This window comes from Enhydra lutris, unplaced genomic scaffold, assembly GCF_002288905.1.
Source record: "Enhydra lutris kenyoni isolate GAN:26980312 unplaced genomic scaffold, ASM228890v2 scaffoldscaffold3, whole genome shotgun sequence".
NCBI lineage: Eukaryota > Metazoa > Chordata > Mammalia > Carnivora > Mustelidae > Enhydra > Enhydra lutris.
In genome coordinates, this window is record NW_019154087.1 from 53,452,500 (window position 1) to 53,468,263 (window position 15,764).

A 15,764-nucleotide genomic window follows, 5' to 3' on the forward strand; every position below is an offset into this window, starting at 1 on the left:
ATGTATCACATTACTAATTAGATATATTCTAAATAATTCATCATGGATTGCATGAAATGCTCTTATATAAAATTATACTGACATTTTGTAACTGAATATGGCTTTTAGTTCATTCATCATTTATTCACAAATATTTCCTGAAAAACTTTTATGAAAAATACACTTCCAGTGTTTTAACAGAGATACAAAAACTAGCTAAGTTCTGATTTTAACCATTAAGAAACTAGTTTTGTTTGTGTGTGTGTGTTATAAGTAGCTTCTCCAAAGGTAGAAAGTAGTTTAATTTTACACCTCTCTCTATATAAGAATATATGTATAAAAAAATACCAATTTATTTTAATTTTATTTCATTTTATAGATGTTTATTGAAATTATTATGGATTACATGTATTTAATACTCTACATAATATTAACTCTATATTTTTACATATACAGTTATCTATATAAATTCATAAACTATAATTTTATTTAGGCTTATCTAAGATTAATTGAATACCTATGAGATTACAGATAATGTGCTAAGTACTTTTTATATATTATTACATTCATTATCTTATTTGACCCTCAAAAAAACTTATAAAAAAACCCAAATTATAAATGAGAAAATTTATAAAGAAAATGAAAAAAATATATGATTTATACTTTTTCTCAATTTAAATAAATATTACTTAACATTCATCTCCTGATTAACAAGGGCCATAGAACACAAATCCTATGGATAAACTCACAGTATAGGTAAAACTAATGACTTAAGGGGCGCCTGGGTGGCTCAGTGGGTTAAGCCTCTGCCTTAGGCTCAGGTCATGGTCTCGGGGTCCTTGGATCGAGCCCTGCATCAGGCTCTCTGCTCGGCGGGGAGCCTGCTTCCCTCTCACTCTCTCTGCCTGCCTCTCTGCCTACTTGTGATCTCTCTCTGTCAAATAAATAAATAAAATCTTAAAAAAAAAACCTAATGATTTAAGTCGTTGAAAAAATCTGTTTCATCAAAATTAAATCCAATATTTAGAAAAAAATAGATTAAGTTTACTGCTGTGAATGATATGAATGTGGAAAGAATCCTTTTCCTTATGACAGATATTTTCTACTCCTATCCAAGATAATTCACAATATAGGCAAATCTTAATTCATATGTCAGATCACTCAATAATGTATAATAGTATTTAAACTAACAGTTATAAGGTTTCAACTATGTGCTGAAACTTTTCTAGACACTTCCGTACGTAATCATAGTTAATCCTCACATCAGCCTAATTAGATGAGTGCTCTTGACTGTCCCTCATTTAAGGAAAAGGAAAATAAGACTTAAACTAATGAGCTAATTTGTCTACAGTTCCATGGCTAGTGAAAGTTAAAGTCGGGTTTCACCTAGGTAGTGTGACCTAATCACACGGCATTATGACTTGAGTATTTTAACTGGGCAAAAAAGAAAATGAAGGTATTTCCCATTCGACAAAAATAACATCAACAAACTACACAAAGAACAAACAAACCAAAAAGTATTTCCAATAAAAGTTACACTTTTTCAGCATGTATTTAGCATGTGCCCTTTGCTGATTGAACCAAGTGATTATTGCCTTATCAGGCCCCCCATAAATAAAATAAGTCTTTCATTTATTTAAATCATAGAACAATTAAATTATCTATTTTGGGACAAAGGTTTATGTTTATCTCCCATTTAATTTGTCCAACCTGTACACTTTTTTTATTGGCTATGAAGCATGATATTTTCATTTGAATTCTGTTATTTAAATAACTTATTTATTTAGTTTTTGAGGAGACAAGACTTTCCATCTTGCAACAATGTAGTTTATATTACTTACAATGCATTTGCAATGACCATATTCTCATATATAGATTTATCCAAAAATAGAAAATTTCACATACAACAGGATGTATAACAGAATGACAATAGCAAGTAAAAGCAGTACCTTTATTTTAAATTAAGCATTTATTAGCTGGATAATATTCAATGAACTATTTAACCTTCAAGATTAATTTTCAATACATATGAAATGATGCTTACTTCTCAGATCTTTTTTATAGATACAATGAGCTGAAAAAATAAAATAAATAGATGTGTGAGTCATGGTAAGAGATTGATATATATCAGCTCTCCTTTCAAGTCTGTACACAAATACAACAAAGAAAATACACAAATATAAAATAAATCACATCTATGATCACTTAATAGTATGATAGCATTAATTATATTGTTTATATAATATGATAAGCATCATATGATATATCATTAAATCATATATGGTCTGTATATTATTTATTAGCATTTTATGTTAACATTTATATATACATATATATAAGATTTATATATTATATATTTATATGATTATATATATATAGTACCTTCCACATCAAGATTTTTCAAGGAAAAATTTAAAACCTTATTTATTAAAAATTATACTGGGGTAATAATGTTCTACCATGCCTGTGAGAGGATAGAAATGTACATAATAAAGCAGAAAGATTACCACATAGAAACCAAGATAAGTAACAACACCTCTGTAGGTAAACCATAAGCCCAACAGCTGTGCGCTCTAAGTCATCCTATGAAAGCATTGCTGCTTCATTTCCTTGAGAGAATATTTAATTGAAAACCAAATAAACCCAAAAAATGACATGCAATTCTTTCCTCTTAAGGATTCTTGAGAATTACATCATGAAAATTACCACTTAATCCCCCTGATTTTGAATTTGGGGGCAAGATTAAAAAACACATATTTTGGTTAATCAGAAATTATTTCTTGCTAAGGTCTGAAGGTCTGGGAGGAGGGGTTTATATCAGATGTAGCAGCAGTTAAACTTCTCAGAGAGGGAGTTTATCCTTCATCAAGTTGATTCTAATTTATCACTTTCTCTTTACCCTCCTGCCTCATCCCCTGTGGTACTGGTGTCTTACTCTAAATTTTAGAGAGGTGCTGGGGTAAAGAAGAGAAAGGAGATGGTAAGAAGACAAGCAGAAAAGAAAAGTTGTCTGTGATTTTCATGAGATTTTAGCTGTTCTTTGAAGATACGAACCATCCTGTGCTATGGGTAGATTTCCTACGAACTACAATCTAAGATCCAGGAAGGCAGAATATTTCTCCTGGTTTACCCGCTACTCTCTCTCCAGTGCCTAGAACTAGGATAGCTGTGTCTGGCACACAGCTGACACTCAACACAAGAGTTTGAATAGTTTGAATAATTTGAATAAACAACTATATGAACCGCAATGACTTCTGACTTAAGAATTTCCTACTGTTTTGCTTGCAAGGGAGATAGGACCACCTGGTTTTACTATGTGCCTGAACAATGCCTTTTTGCTCTGCAATTTGAGCATAACGTTTGCCCCCTGGCTGTCATTGCGGGCTTCTGCCTTGCAGATAGGTTTGCTTGCTTACGCTCATCCATATCAGGTCCCTAGTTGTTTTAATCCCAGGACGGAACAACACAAGGATCAAGGCTCTTTGTTACAGACAAAAGACTCTGCCCTATTTGAGTAAAAGAGATATATTAAAGGATATAGAAAATGGTTCAGGATTGAAGGAAAGGGCTGTATATTGAGCTCTTAGAAACAACTTCTAAAATCCCACCACAGACCTGTAGTAACAAAAGGCTCACTACCTCTGTGATTATCAGAACAAATACATAAGGAAGCTGTCACCCTAGTTGCTGGGTTCAGAACCACACAGCCTTCCCCATTGTCTGTGAAGGAAAAGTTCTTTCCCCAAAACCGTGCTTGCTTTATAATAAGAATTTCATAAAAGGCCATGCTGGTATGAAATGTGATGGGAAGAACTTAAAACATATCCAGAAGGCGAACTGTAAGGAAATCTGGGAAATGTAGCTTTTAATTTACTGGATTCTGTAAAAAGTCTAAAAAAGAAAGTATGCTAATTGGTGTTTGAAATGGTTGTTGAGTGAACAATTCATGGTATCCGTCACAAAGCATTTGCAAACTTTTCAGATATAAGGCTATCCATTAACACTTCCAAAAGAATACAAAGTTGTTGGTGGGGTTTTTTTTGGTTGTTGTTTTTCATTCTGTTTTGTTTTGTTTTGCTGAAATATATGCATATGTAAAAAATGTTTGAATTCACATATACCAAAAGGGTAATGATGGTCATTTTTAGATAGATGGATTGACAGCAAAATTTATTCTCTTTTAAGTAAATAAAATTCTTCTGAGGGTTATATTAAATAATATGTGGAAAGCAATGAGCAGAAGACCTGACAATAAGGAAGTACTCATAAATGTTAAATATATATAGTCAAGATAAGTCAAGTGAAGAACTTTACACAGGGCCTGCCACTTATCATTATTATTATTTTAAATTTAAATTTAATTAATTAACATTGGTGTATTAGCCAGCAAAGAAACTTGGTATCTTACCATTTGTAATGACATGACTGGCACTTATTATTTATGCAACAATCATTAATTACTGTAATTATTTTTCACTCTCTGAATGTGACTTTCAAAATGACTGCATTAACATTATATAAAGAAAAAATATCATTGTTTTTCTCTGCATCTATCTCCTACATACACATGCAGTTCTTCTACCCTAGAAGCAAGTTCAGAAACATGTACCCTTCCATGAAACATCAACAGAGAGGCTATAAACAAGAGAACTGTGCAGTTGCTATATTTTACATCACTGCACCCCAGAAGAGAACCAAGCGGAAAAGAAAAACATTCTGAATGATGATGATGATGGTGGTGGCAGTTGTGGTAGAGTTAAAAATGTTTATGGGTAGGTTTTTCCAAACCCCTATTATTCTAACTGCTCTAAGAGACAATTTTCCCTGCATGTCCCATTTCTGCATGTCTTGAAAAAAGAGACACTCTGGGTTTGTTTTTTGTTTTTTGTTTTGTTTTGTTTTTATTATTCCAAACTTTCTTTTCAGGACTTTTGTAAATAACTGATCCTAGCTATGCTGAGTCTAAACCCTGTGATAGATCTTTAAAAAAGTGTTACACAAATCAGTAGTTTTCAGAATGTTGTTCTTATAATTTTAGTGCTCTGAATCAAAATAACTGTTTCTTGAAAGGTCTGTGATGAGGGAAAATAGATCCTTGATCAAATACAATGAAAATGCTTAATGATGCAAAGATAGGCATCACTAAAAGACTATGTAAAAATTTTGCAGCATCAAAATGCATATTTGGCCAAATTTTCCCTTGTTTTCCAGGGTCTACTGGATAAGGATTCCATGCACCAAGAATTTAAGAAACAATGATATTATTTTTGTAGGATGGCATGAATTCTCCAATAAAAATACTTATATCTAGCTATCTAAGTAATTGAAAAAAATGTTACCCATATAAAAATTAAAACTACAAAATGTATCTTATAATTATTTAAAAGGGAAATTATTTGGTCTTTAACATAATAAGTAAAACTCCAAATTGACTTATCTATCACAGTTTTAGACAAAGAATTGTATGTCTATTCCACCTCATAGGAGTCACTGAGTATAATAACATCACAAAGTAACAACTTATTTTATATAAAATTTCTAACTTTATAATTAAAAAAATCAAGTAATCACAAAATACTTAATATATTATTATATTAAATGGGAAGAAAGAAGAAATGTATATTTTATTTATTTTTTTAAGATTTTATTTATTTATTTTACAGAGAGAGAGAGATCACAAGGAGGCAGAGAGGCAGGCAGAGAGAGGGGGGAAGCAGGCTCCCCGCTGAGCAGAGAGCCCGATGTGGGGCTCTATCCCAGGACCCTGAGATCATGACCTGAGCCAAAGGCAGAGGTTTAACCCACTGAGCCACCCAGGTGCCCCGAAACATATATTTTAAAAACTAAGTAAATATAGTCTCTTTAATAAAGTCAAATTTCATGTTTATAGAAAGTGAGGAAACAAAGTAAAAATGAAACCTGATAGTTTTTCATTGGTAGATAAAGCAGGGATTTTGGCCAAAAAAAATATGTAATGTTCTAAACAATTTCAAGAATTACTATTTCATGGGGCACCTGGGTGGCTCAGTGGGTTAAGCCTCTGCCTTCAGCTCAGGTCATGATCTCAGGGTCCTGGGATCGAGCCCCGCATCGGGCTCTCTGCTCAGCGGGGAGCCTGCTTCCCCCCTCTCTCTGCCTGCCTCTCTGCCTCCTTGTGATCTCTCTCTCTCTTTCTCTCTCTCTCTAAAAAAAAAAAAAAAAATTACTATTTCATTAAGGCCACCCATTGCAGCTAAGTGAAGTGATTTCATTAAACTAAATAAATGAAACCATCAACACATTTTGGTTAATGTTACTTCATTTATCTTGAAACATGGCATTCAACTGTTTCAGACTGTGGAATTTTTTTTAAAAACTTCAGAAATATTTAGCTCTGCAAAGTCTAAATAATAAAAATATTTTGTGTTGGTGATTAAAAAAATCAATGTTGAGATGTTAGTGTACAGGTATATAAAATATTGAGTTATATAAAGAAAAACCTGAACAATATTAATTTGATATTACATTCAGCATTAGATTATTATTTTTTTAATTATTTTATTTAAAAAATTAGATGCAAGTGTTCTGGGTTGTTTTCCCAGTATCAACAAAAGGATTATGTCTCCATCTCTTTTAGTTAGTAATGCCTCCTGGTGGGCAAAGTGAGTGGCAAAATTAATCACCCTGAAACCAAAATAAATGATCTATTGGAAAAGATGATTTATTAGTATCCTTTTAAAAGCTAGAGAATGTATGAGAAATGGGGAGAGAGGTGATGTGTTTCACATAATAGAAAATGAGCCCTTCATGGCATAAACGAGAAATAGATAGAGAATCAGATACTTTCTGACACCTCTTTTGGGTGATGATAATAGCATCTTTAGGTAGTGAAGTGGTTTGTCTTCCTGTTTGCCATGGCAGGAGGACATGCACCACAATCATTTCAAATTGTACCGAGTTGGTCAAATGGAGTTTAAAGAATGAATAACAAATATCATCTTAATTCCCTGAGAAAAGTTATTACTCATATTGAAATCTATACTAATTAAAAGTTATTTAGTAGGATATTTGGGAGCATCATTTAGATTATTTACAACGAATATATATCTATTAATTTATATTTTTCTATAGAGTTATACAATAGAACTGAAATTGTTTTATTTTTGAAAGTTTGTCAAAGTAAGGAATACTATCATGATGATAGTAATTTGGCTTCTAGAATTTGCATCTATGTATTATTATTTTTATTTTGAAACTCACATTATCATAAAACACCACTCAGATAAAGAATTATGACCATTTTTAATAATAAAAAATCATAAATATAACAACTTCATCTAATAAAATCATTAAAGTATGGCAGAGTGACTAGAAATTACATTTTTAATTTATCTCTTTTTCAGCAGTCATTTCATACTTATACTTTTTTTGGGTGTAAAATGAAATGGATTGAAATATGCGATATGCCCATATTAATAATTAAAGAGTTGTTAGTCAATCATAAACTAAGAAGTGGTCCATATATGACATTGATATTTTGCAGCAAGGTAACCTATAATCATTCATGAGAATACATTTGCCCCCAATTAATTTTAAAAGTGCATTTTTAATAAAATAGAGTGAAAATAGAATTTTTTGATGTAATTCAATTGCTGTGTTATAACATGTTAGGCATTCCTCAGAGATACAGTGGGTTAGTTTCCAGACCACCCACAATAAAGCAAATAAATGTTGCAGTAAAGTGAGTCAAATTAATTTTTTAATTCCCCAGTTCGAGCAAAAGTCATGTTTATACTATACTGTAGTTTATTAACAGTGCAATAGCATGTCTGAAGAAACAATGTACATATTTTAATTAAAAAATAGTTTGTTGGGCACCTAGGTGGCTCAGTTGGATAAGCGTCTGGCTTTGGCTCAGGTCATGATCCCAGGGTCCTAGGTTTGAGTACCATATTAGACTCCCTGATCAGCAGGAAGTCTGCCTCTGCCTCTCCCCCTCCTCCCTCCTCGTGCTCTCTCTCTCTCTCTCAAATAAATAAACGCAATCTTTAAAAAAAAAAAATAGTTCGTTGCTAAAAAAAATACTAAATCATCTGAGCTTTCAGTGAGTTGTGATCACTGATTACAGATCGCCATAACAAATACAATAATCATGAAAAAATTTGACATACTACAAGAATTACCAAAATGTTACACAAAGTGAGCAAAGGCTGTTGGAAAAATGGTGCCAATAGACTTGCTCAATACAGGGTTGCTATAAACCTTTAATTCGTAAAAAACAAAACAAAACAAAAACAATATCTGTGAAGCACAAAGTGAAGTGTAATAAAACAAACAAGGTATATTCTATTATAAAAATATTATCACTCCCTTACATGTTTTTACAGCATTTAATTATTTTTCAATAATTATTATCACCAGATTGCTGTAAGTCCACTAGCCTGGGGTTTATCCAACATTACTCTTTGCCAAAACAAACAAATAAATAAACAAAACAATCCTTTGGTTGACATTTTCTAGAAGTGAGTTTTCCTGCCTTTTAGATACTTAAACCTTCTAGGACTATAACTGTTGAAAACGATAGACAAAACCCACAGTTTTTTGTAAATCCTACAATTATTTGTCTCGGCAATAGCTTTATAAACTGAATACCAAAAAACCTAACATTCATTGGTATGATACTGTAATTCATTAAAAATACAGCAACTCTGAATTTCTATAGTGGTAACAGTTTCCATTTCAAGCATTAGTATTGTACTGGCTATATCTTATTTCCTAAACAGAAAGATATCTAACACTTAGAAGGAGTCCCATAAAAGTCTCAGATATAAGAATTATCATCTTTCAGTTTTATATAGTTCATTTGTTAATGAATGTGTCCAGTAACTTTCAGGAATACAAATTTGAAGGTCTATTCCTACCTAATAACTGTTCTTGACTAGTTACCTAACCTGGAAGAAGTGAGTTAATGTCAATGTATGTCAGGAGCTCTGTAAGATTATTCTAGTGAAAAGAGCTCTGAATAGTCAGGAAACCCAGGTTAGGAGTTTATTAGCATTTCAATTTTATATATATATGTATACACACACACACACACACACACACACACACATACATACATATACATGCATACACACATACATACATATATACACACAAACATATATACATATATATTTTTATTTTATGTTATATAGAAATATATACCTATGTATATATATATGGCACAGATATATAGAAATAATATAATATAATATAAATTAATACAATATACATTAGATATAATACATAATAAAATACATGTATAATATATATATAACATGGATACACACACATACATACCCATACATACACACACACACACATACACACTTATATTATTTCTCTATCTCTATATCTATATCTATATATCCCTGCATGTATCAGATCACTTTCAGTGCCCTCAATTGACAATTTTGGAAATAAAAGAGAATCTGAATGCATGGTTGTATAAAAGTAAATAGCATGTATATGTGTGTGTGTGTGTGTGTGTGTGTGTGTGTGTGTGTTTACATGTAAAAACTACAGGCTCCATAGAATTTTAATATCATTTATTGTCCCAAACACACATCTTTAATTTGATTAGATATGATCTTAGCATAATAGTGTTCTTCCTTGTTCACTATATACAAGAATGTATGTATGTACCATAGGGAGAACAATTGTGCAGCTTACCTTTTCCTTATATACAAATGTATAATACATAATATTTGCCATGTAGAACATATTTAGAATTAAGAATTTTGAAAGATGTTTGTAATAATAGCATTGTCCAGTGTCTTTATGGAAGTATAAGCATTAGAATTTTATATATGTGAAAGGACATTTGATATCATAGGGTATGTTTTGTTAATATAAACTATAAAAGAGAGAGAAATTATATAAAAGAGAAATTACTTCTGGAGGATTAAGTCATTTGTCAAAGATCACAAGCATTTATTGCACAAGCTGACACAATTCTCACACCTGGCCCCTAGAACATTACTATACCACATTTATTATTATCAAAATTTTCTTAATGTTACAAAGCCCTGAGCAGTATTTATACAAATTGGCAGTAGGGGAAATATTTGTAACACCATACCATCAAAGAAAAATAGTGTATAAATAATAAAATTCATATATATCAAATTCATGAAAATGTCAAAAACATTCCTAATAACAACATGCTAAATGTACCTGATATATAATTTGTAAAATGGTTAAATAAAACATGACCCATTTAAAAATAGGACAAAATGATAATATTGGTCTGAATTATTTACTTTTGATGTGATTTCTCAATGTGCTGGCATGTTTGAATGCTAAATCTTACCTTATAATGTGTGTTTGAGGATTACAATGAGGTAATATATGTAAAAAGCTCAGCCCAGTGTCTGACATCTAGTAGATACTTAACAAAAGATAGATGTCAATAGCATGTGCTATGGAAAAAAAAATTTTCAATAATATACCATATAAGTGACTATTAGGGAACCAACTTTTGTCTCCTAACATGTAACTAGCAATATAAGGAGAATATATTTTATTATCACTTCTGAATGAGAAGAGCCAAGAGTCTCCCTTGAAAAGAGAGGAAGGGAAATTTTCGTTATAAAAGAACTGAATCTTTTTGGTGAAGGAACAAACATACTTTTAATGACAGAGTGAGAGGTAAGCAGATACTCAGGAGCACACTACAGCATAATCATATGCAAACTTTCCACAGTGATATTATCCTTCTGACTATAGTAAGTATTTTGAATTATTTTTGGAAATTTAAAAACTTGACTAAGCTGACAGAATTTTTAAGCTTTTTGTAAAATAAGAATCATTTCAATTTTTGTCAAGAACTGTTACTGTTTTATCACTGAGAACTATAGAGAGATGATCTTAAATATAAATGAATAAACAAATCACAAATTAAAATACTCCCCTGAGAAATATTTGTAGAGATAACTGACTTGTGCTCCTTATATTAGAACAATTCTTCAAAGGAAATTATTTCCTAATAGTATTTATCAAATTGTTAATGGATTTTAAAACATAATATATTTGTAATATCACTGAAAAGCAATGTGAAATAGAGCTTTCTGAATAGTTGGTCATTCTTCTAAACTTGTTAGGACTATCTTTATTTTCCTACTAATTGTCAATGTAATTTTAATAAAGGACATCCTAACAACTGTAAACCTCAAAATTGTGTGCTAATTACAGGTTAAGCTCTAACTCATTTAACAATAGGCAATCTAAACATGAAAATCAATTGAGAATTCGATGGTTTACTAACTATTGAACCAAAATTTATTTTGTTAGTTGAATTCCATGTGTGTGTGTATATATATACATATATATAATTCCAAACATTTCAACGTATATTTCCATGTACACCGAGGAAAGACGGGTCAGTTTTCATTGGACTACTTTGTGCATTAATGTGATTTCAGGTCACTGGTACAATGTAGGTGGGATTGTTGTCATAAGCAGAAATAGGCACAGAATGCAGAAAATTAGATGGTTAAAGATTTCCTTTGCATACATTGCTAACTATGTAATAAACATGTTCTGATCAGGAAGTCTTGGGAATTATTACTTGAGAATTCATTATTAATGTCAAGTGAGGACATAACTCACATTTCAATCATTAGTTACCAAAATATGTACAATACTTCATTTTCAGAATTTTTCTCATCTATGAATGGATAAGCTCTTGCTTTTATTCTTTTTTTTTAAATATTGACATTTAAAGACTTTTTAAAGATTTTATTTAATGATTTATGTGGGTGAGAGCAAGAGCATAAGCAGGAGGTAAAGGAGAGAGAGAAGCAGACCCCCCACTGAACAAGGAGCCTGATATGGTGCTCTATCCCAGGACCCGAGATCATGACCTGAGCTGAAGGCAGACACTTAACCGACTGGGCCACCCAGGTGTCCCTAAAGACATTTTTAGTAATCATTTATAATTTTCAGTAAAACAACATTTCAAGATGATTTTTATAAAAAGTTAAGAAAAATACTGAATTTAAGTAGAGTTAGGGAACAGGTCCTGACAAAACAGTATGTCTCTGATTTACTTAGAACTCAGTAGCCTAGAAGCCATAATGTGAGAGTTCTAAAACATGTGTCAGCCACTTAAAAGAAGTGACAAGAATCATCTTGAAATTTTATTACATTATAAAAGAAAACATGTTTCTAGGCAGTAGTTGAAAAAACATAATTTCTTTTACTTCAGATGATAGGATTTATATGTCTCAAGACAATATAGCATCAAGAAGAATGCTATACTAAACTTATTTCAACTGTAACAGAATTATAAATATGATTTAAGATTAACCTGAAATATTGGGACCCTTCTTGAGAAGGAAGATGTGTACTCAGTATGCTTAAAATGTATATATCATTTAAATGTACACCATACAGCCCATCTTGGAATAGAAATTCCCTTTTGCAACACAAAGGTATGAAACTTTGAGTTAATATGAGTGCTTTGAGGATAAATAAGTGTAATAATTTCACATATAAAATAACAAGACATACTTCAGTTCGCTGAAAAAGAACATACAGTTTGGGAATCCCTGGAAGGGCAGTTTTACATAATTCATTTGAATAAAATATACCTAACAAAATAAAAAAGTATGTCTTTTTACATTCTTCAGTGATACAGGCACACACAGATGACTGAACATGGAAAACAAATTGTGTAATTCAGTTAGTTGCAGGGAAATGTGCAGAGATTATGTTCAGATTTGTTATTAATAAGCAAGACTGATATTGTCAATTTAGAGACCCTCAAAAGAATAACTGTCTTTCATCTTTTCAGAAGTATGTGTAAATTTGGTAACTTTTTATTATTATTTTGGTTTGTTTTGGTTTTGTAGAACTCTAAAAAAAAGAAAGTAAAAATAAACCTAACTTTCTGCAAAACAGGATGCAATGAAATAGGGAAATCATCCTTCATTCCATAGTCAGGCCTGTGACTAAATACTACCAGAAAGGGATAGATGGGTGAGGATATCCAACTTGTACAATAAGAAGGGCCAGTCCATGAAGGGAGAGCCCAGAAGGATTAACCAAGGAAAAAATTGTTAAATTTCACTATATAATCAGCGGGCACACAAATTAATGAAGTATTTTGCTATAGGATATAATCTATCTAGAGCAATTTATTATTGCAACAATAAACATCAAAACATAATAATGTCATTGTGGGGAAAACTGTTTCCCTATGTCTGACTAGACTTGACTATGCCATTTAGCTACCATCAAATTTTAACATTTATTGTCTTGCTTTTTCATAGAAAATATAATGACATAGCAGTAACTAAATACTTGGTTTCCCATGAGACATATTTTTTAAAGTTCATCTGCTAAATCCTAGATAAAACAGAATATTAACTCTTATGGACAATACTGATGGAGGAATTCCACGAGAACAACTCAGAGAGTTAAGAAAAAATTATGTTGAAATTTCCAATAGCACTATATGAAGAAAGGAAATCTCAGTGGAGGACCCCCAGCGACCTTGCAGAATTCCCAAAAGGCTCACAATGGCTTTAATACCAAATTGAAGATTTTGAGTTCTTAATGTTTTCTCATTTTTAGCTATATTTTCAAAGCTAAATCAATTTTTTTCTTCTTCTATCCTTATATGAATTTATGAAACTATGATCTTAAAACAGTCATTGCTTACCTTTGATTCTTGAACTGTCTTGACTCTTTTCCTGCTGGAATTAAAAAGAAATAGGTCAAAATCTCTGAGTATGTGATCAACAGCCTGATATAACAGATCATGGTAACTAAAGACTTGTCAAGATATTTTGTTCTACATATACCCTGGAGTCACTGTAACACAAATCTCAACTTAAAAAAACACTTATGTTCAATCTTTTATCAGAGTAGTAATCATTCTTACTGTACACATACTTCTTTAAGAAACAAATACATTATATTAATATGGATTCAAAATAAATGGTAATGAATAGTAAATAATCATGCCTCTCAAATGCCTTAAGCCATTTCATTTAATTTCAACAGATATTGAGTGATGTCTTCAGAATTTACTTTCAACATCTCTGTGTTGAAATTGTTGGTGAGGAAAAATGTTTAAGGGCAAAGAGTGGACAATTCACTAAAAGACCACAAAAGACATTTCAACTGCCTTCCTTCACTTTAAGAATTGGCCCCTCCTCACTACTTGAAGGCTAAAGTTGACAACAATTCTATTATTTATTCAAAGGCTGCTTCAGTCAGACCTGTCTTTCAATTTGACATACTCCTTATTAGCTACCAGGCAACCCCAAAAGAATTAGCTTGCTTTCAAGTTTTTAAGTAGAAATTGTGCTCTCTATACCTTCTCAATTAATATTCAAGCACAGTTTGCTCTGTGTATGTTTCAGGGCCTCACACTAAAAATAATTATGAAACGCATTTCTAATAAAAAATGACAGATATATATAAATAGAACTTCAGAATTGTATAAATGCCAATAAATATTGATACAATTTATGAAAATAGTGAAAAATACAAAGAATTTATTTTGCTGCAAGCATAAATCTCAGAGTCAGATTTGAGAACAAAAATGCATATTGACAAATGTATATTTATGGAACACACTTATCCAATGTATGATTCTATTAAACTCTAATACTTTGTGTGCTACTTCACTTGTCCTAATCTATCCAGCTTTTGTTTTGGCTCCTGTACTGTCCTTTGTTAATTAATTTATTTTTTCCAGTCCTGATTTATTTTTAATTTAGAGTAACTGTTGTTCATTAAAACTAAAATTTAAATATAAATTACTTGATTTAAAAATAAATTATCCATTCATGATATAGGATAAGCAAACTTAAGCTTTCCAAAGAGATATTTACTAAAGAAAAAAAAAATGTCTCTCTGTCCTCTTTCCTATTCTTTCATCATTCATTCATTCACTCATTTAGTCATTTAGTCTTCGAGTAAATATGTATAGATTGCTTTTTATGTGCCAGACACTTCTCCAGGTGATCAGGCTACAAAGGATGAACAACACAAAAGTGAAATGAAATAAAACCAAAAAATAAATAAATAAAACAAAACAAAACCAAAAAAGTGTCCTTAAAGTAACATAGTGCATAAATGTTAAAAAATTCTATTTAGAAAAAAGATCTAACATAGAAGGTAGTTTTAGAGTAAGTGACTGCAATTTTACATGGTTCTACATGACAAAATGACTTTTTTATGTTTTAAGTTTTTATTCAAATTTTAGTTAGTTAATATATACTGTATTAATTAGGTTCAGGAGTTGAATTTAGTGGTTCATCACTTACATATAACACCCAGTGCTCATCACAAGTGCCTTCCTTAATATCCTTCACCCATTTAGCTTATTCCCCAGCCCACCTCCCCTCCAGCAATCTTCAGTTTGTTCTCTATAGATGAGAGTCTTTTATGGATTGCCTCCCTGTCTTTTTTTCTTTCCCCTATTTCATCTATTATTTCTATTTCTTAAAGTCCTACATGAGTGAAATCATGTGGTATCGGTCTTTCTCTGACTGACTTATTTCATTGAGCATAATACAATCTAGCTCCAGCCATGTCATTGGAAATGGCAAGAGCGACTCTGGAAAACAGTATGGAGGGTCTTCAAAAGTTAAAAATAGAACTACCCTATGACCCAGCATTGCACTACTTGGTATTTGCCCAAAGTGTACAAAAATACAAATTCAAAGGGGTACCGCACCCTACTTCTTATAGCAGCATTATCAAGAATAGTCAAATTATGGAAAGTGCCCAAATGTAATCTACTGATA

General features: G+C 31.4%; 1 protein-coding gene across 3 annotated transcripts in view; it reads right to left on the reverse strand.

The window, feature by feature from the left end:
• The window catches only part of LOC111156442 (follistatin like 5), a 764,534-nt gene that overhangs the window by 626,414 nt on the left and 122,356 nt on the right, over nucleotides 1-15,764 (reverse strand). For 2 of the 3 annotated variants that reach the window (XM_022517373.1, XM_022517364.1), the window contains exon 2: nucleotides 13,667-13,697. In XM_022517373.1, coding sequence (XP_022373081.1) covers nucleotides 13,667-13,697 — 31 coding nt within the window. Of the gene's footprint in view, nucleotides 1-13,666; nucleotides 13,701-15,764 lie in introns of all 3 variants that reach the window. The other variant, XM_022517356.1, reaches the window with a different exon arrangement.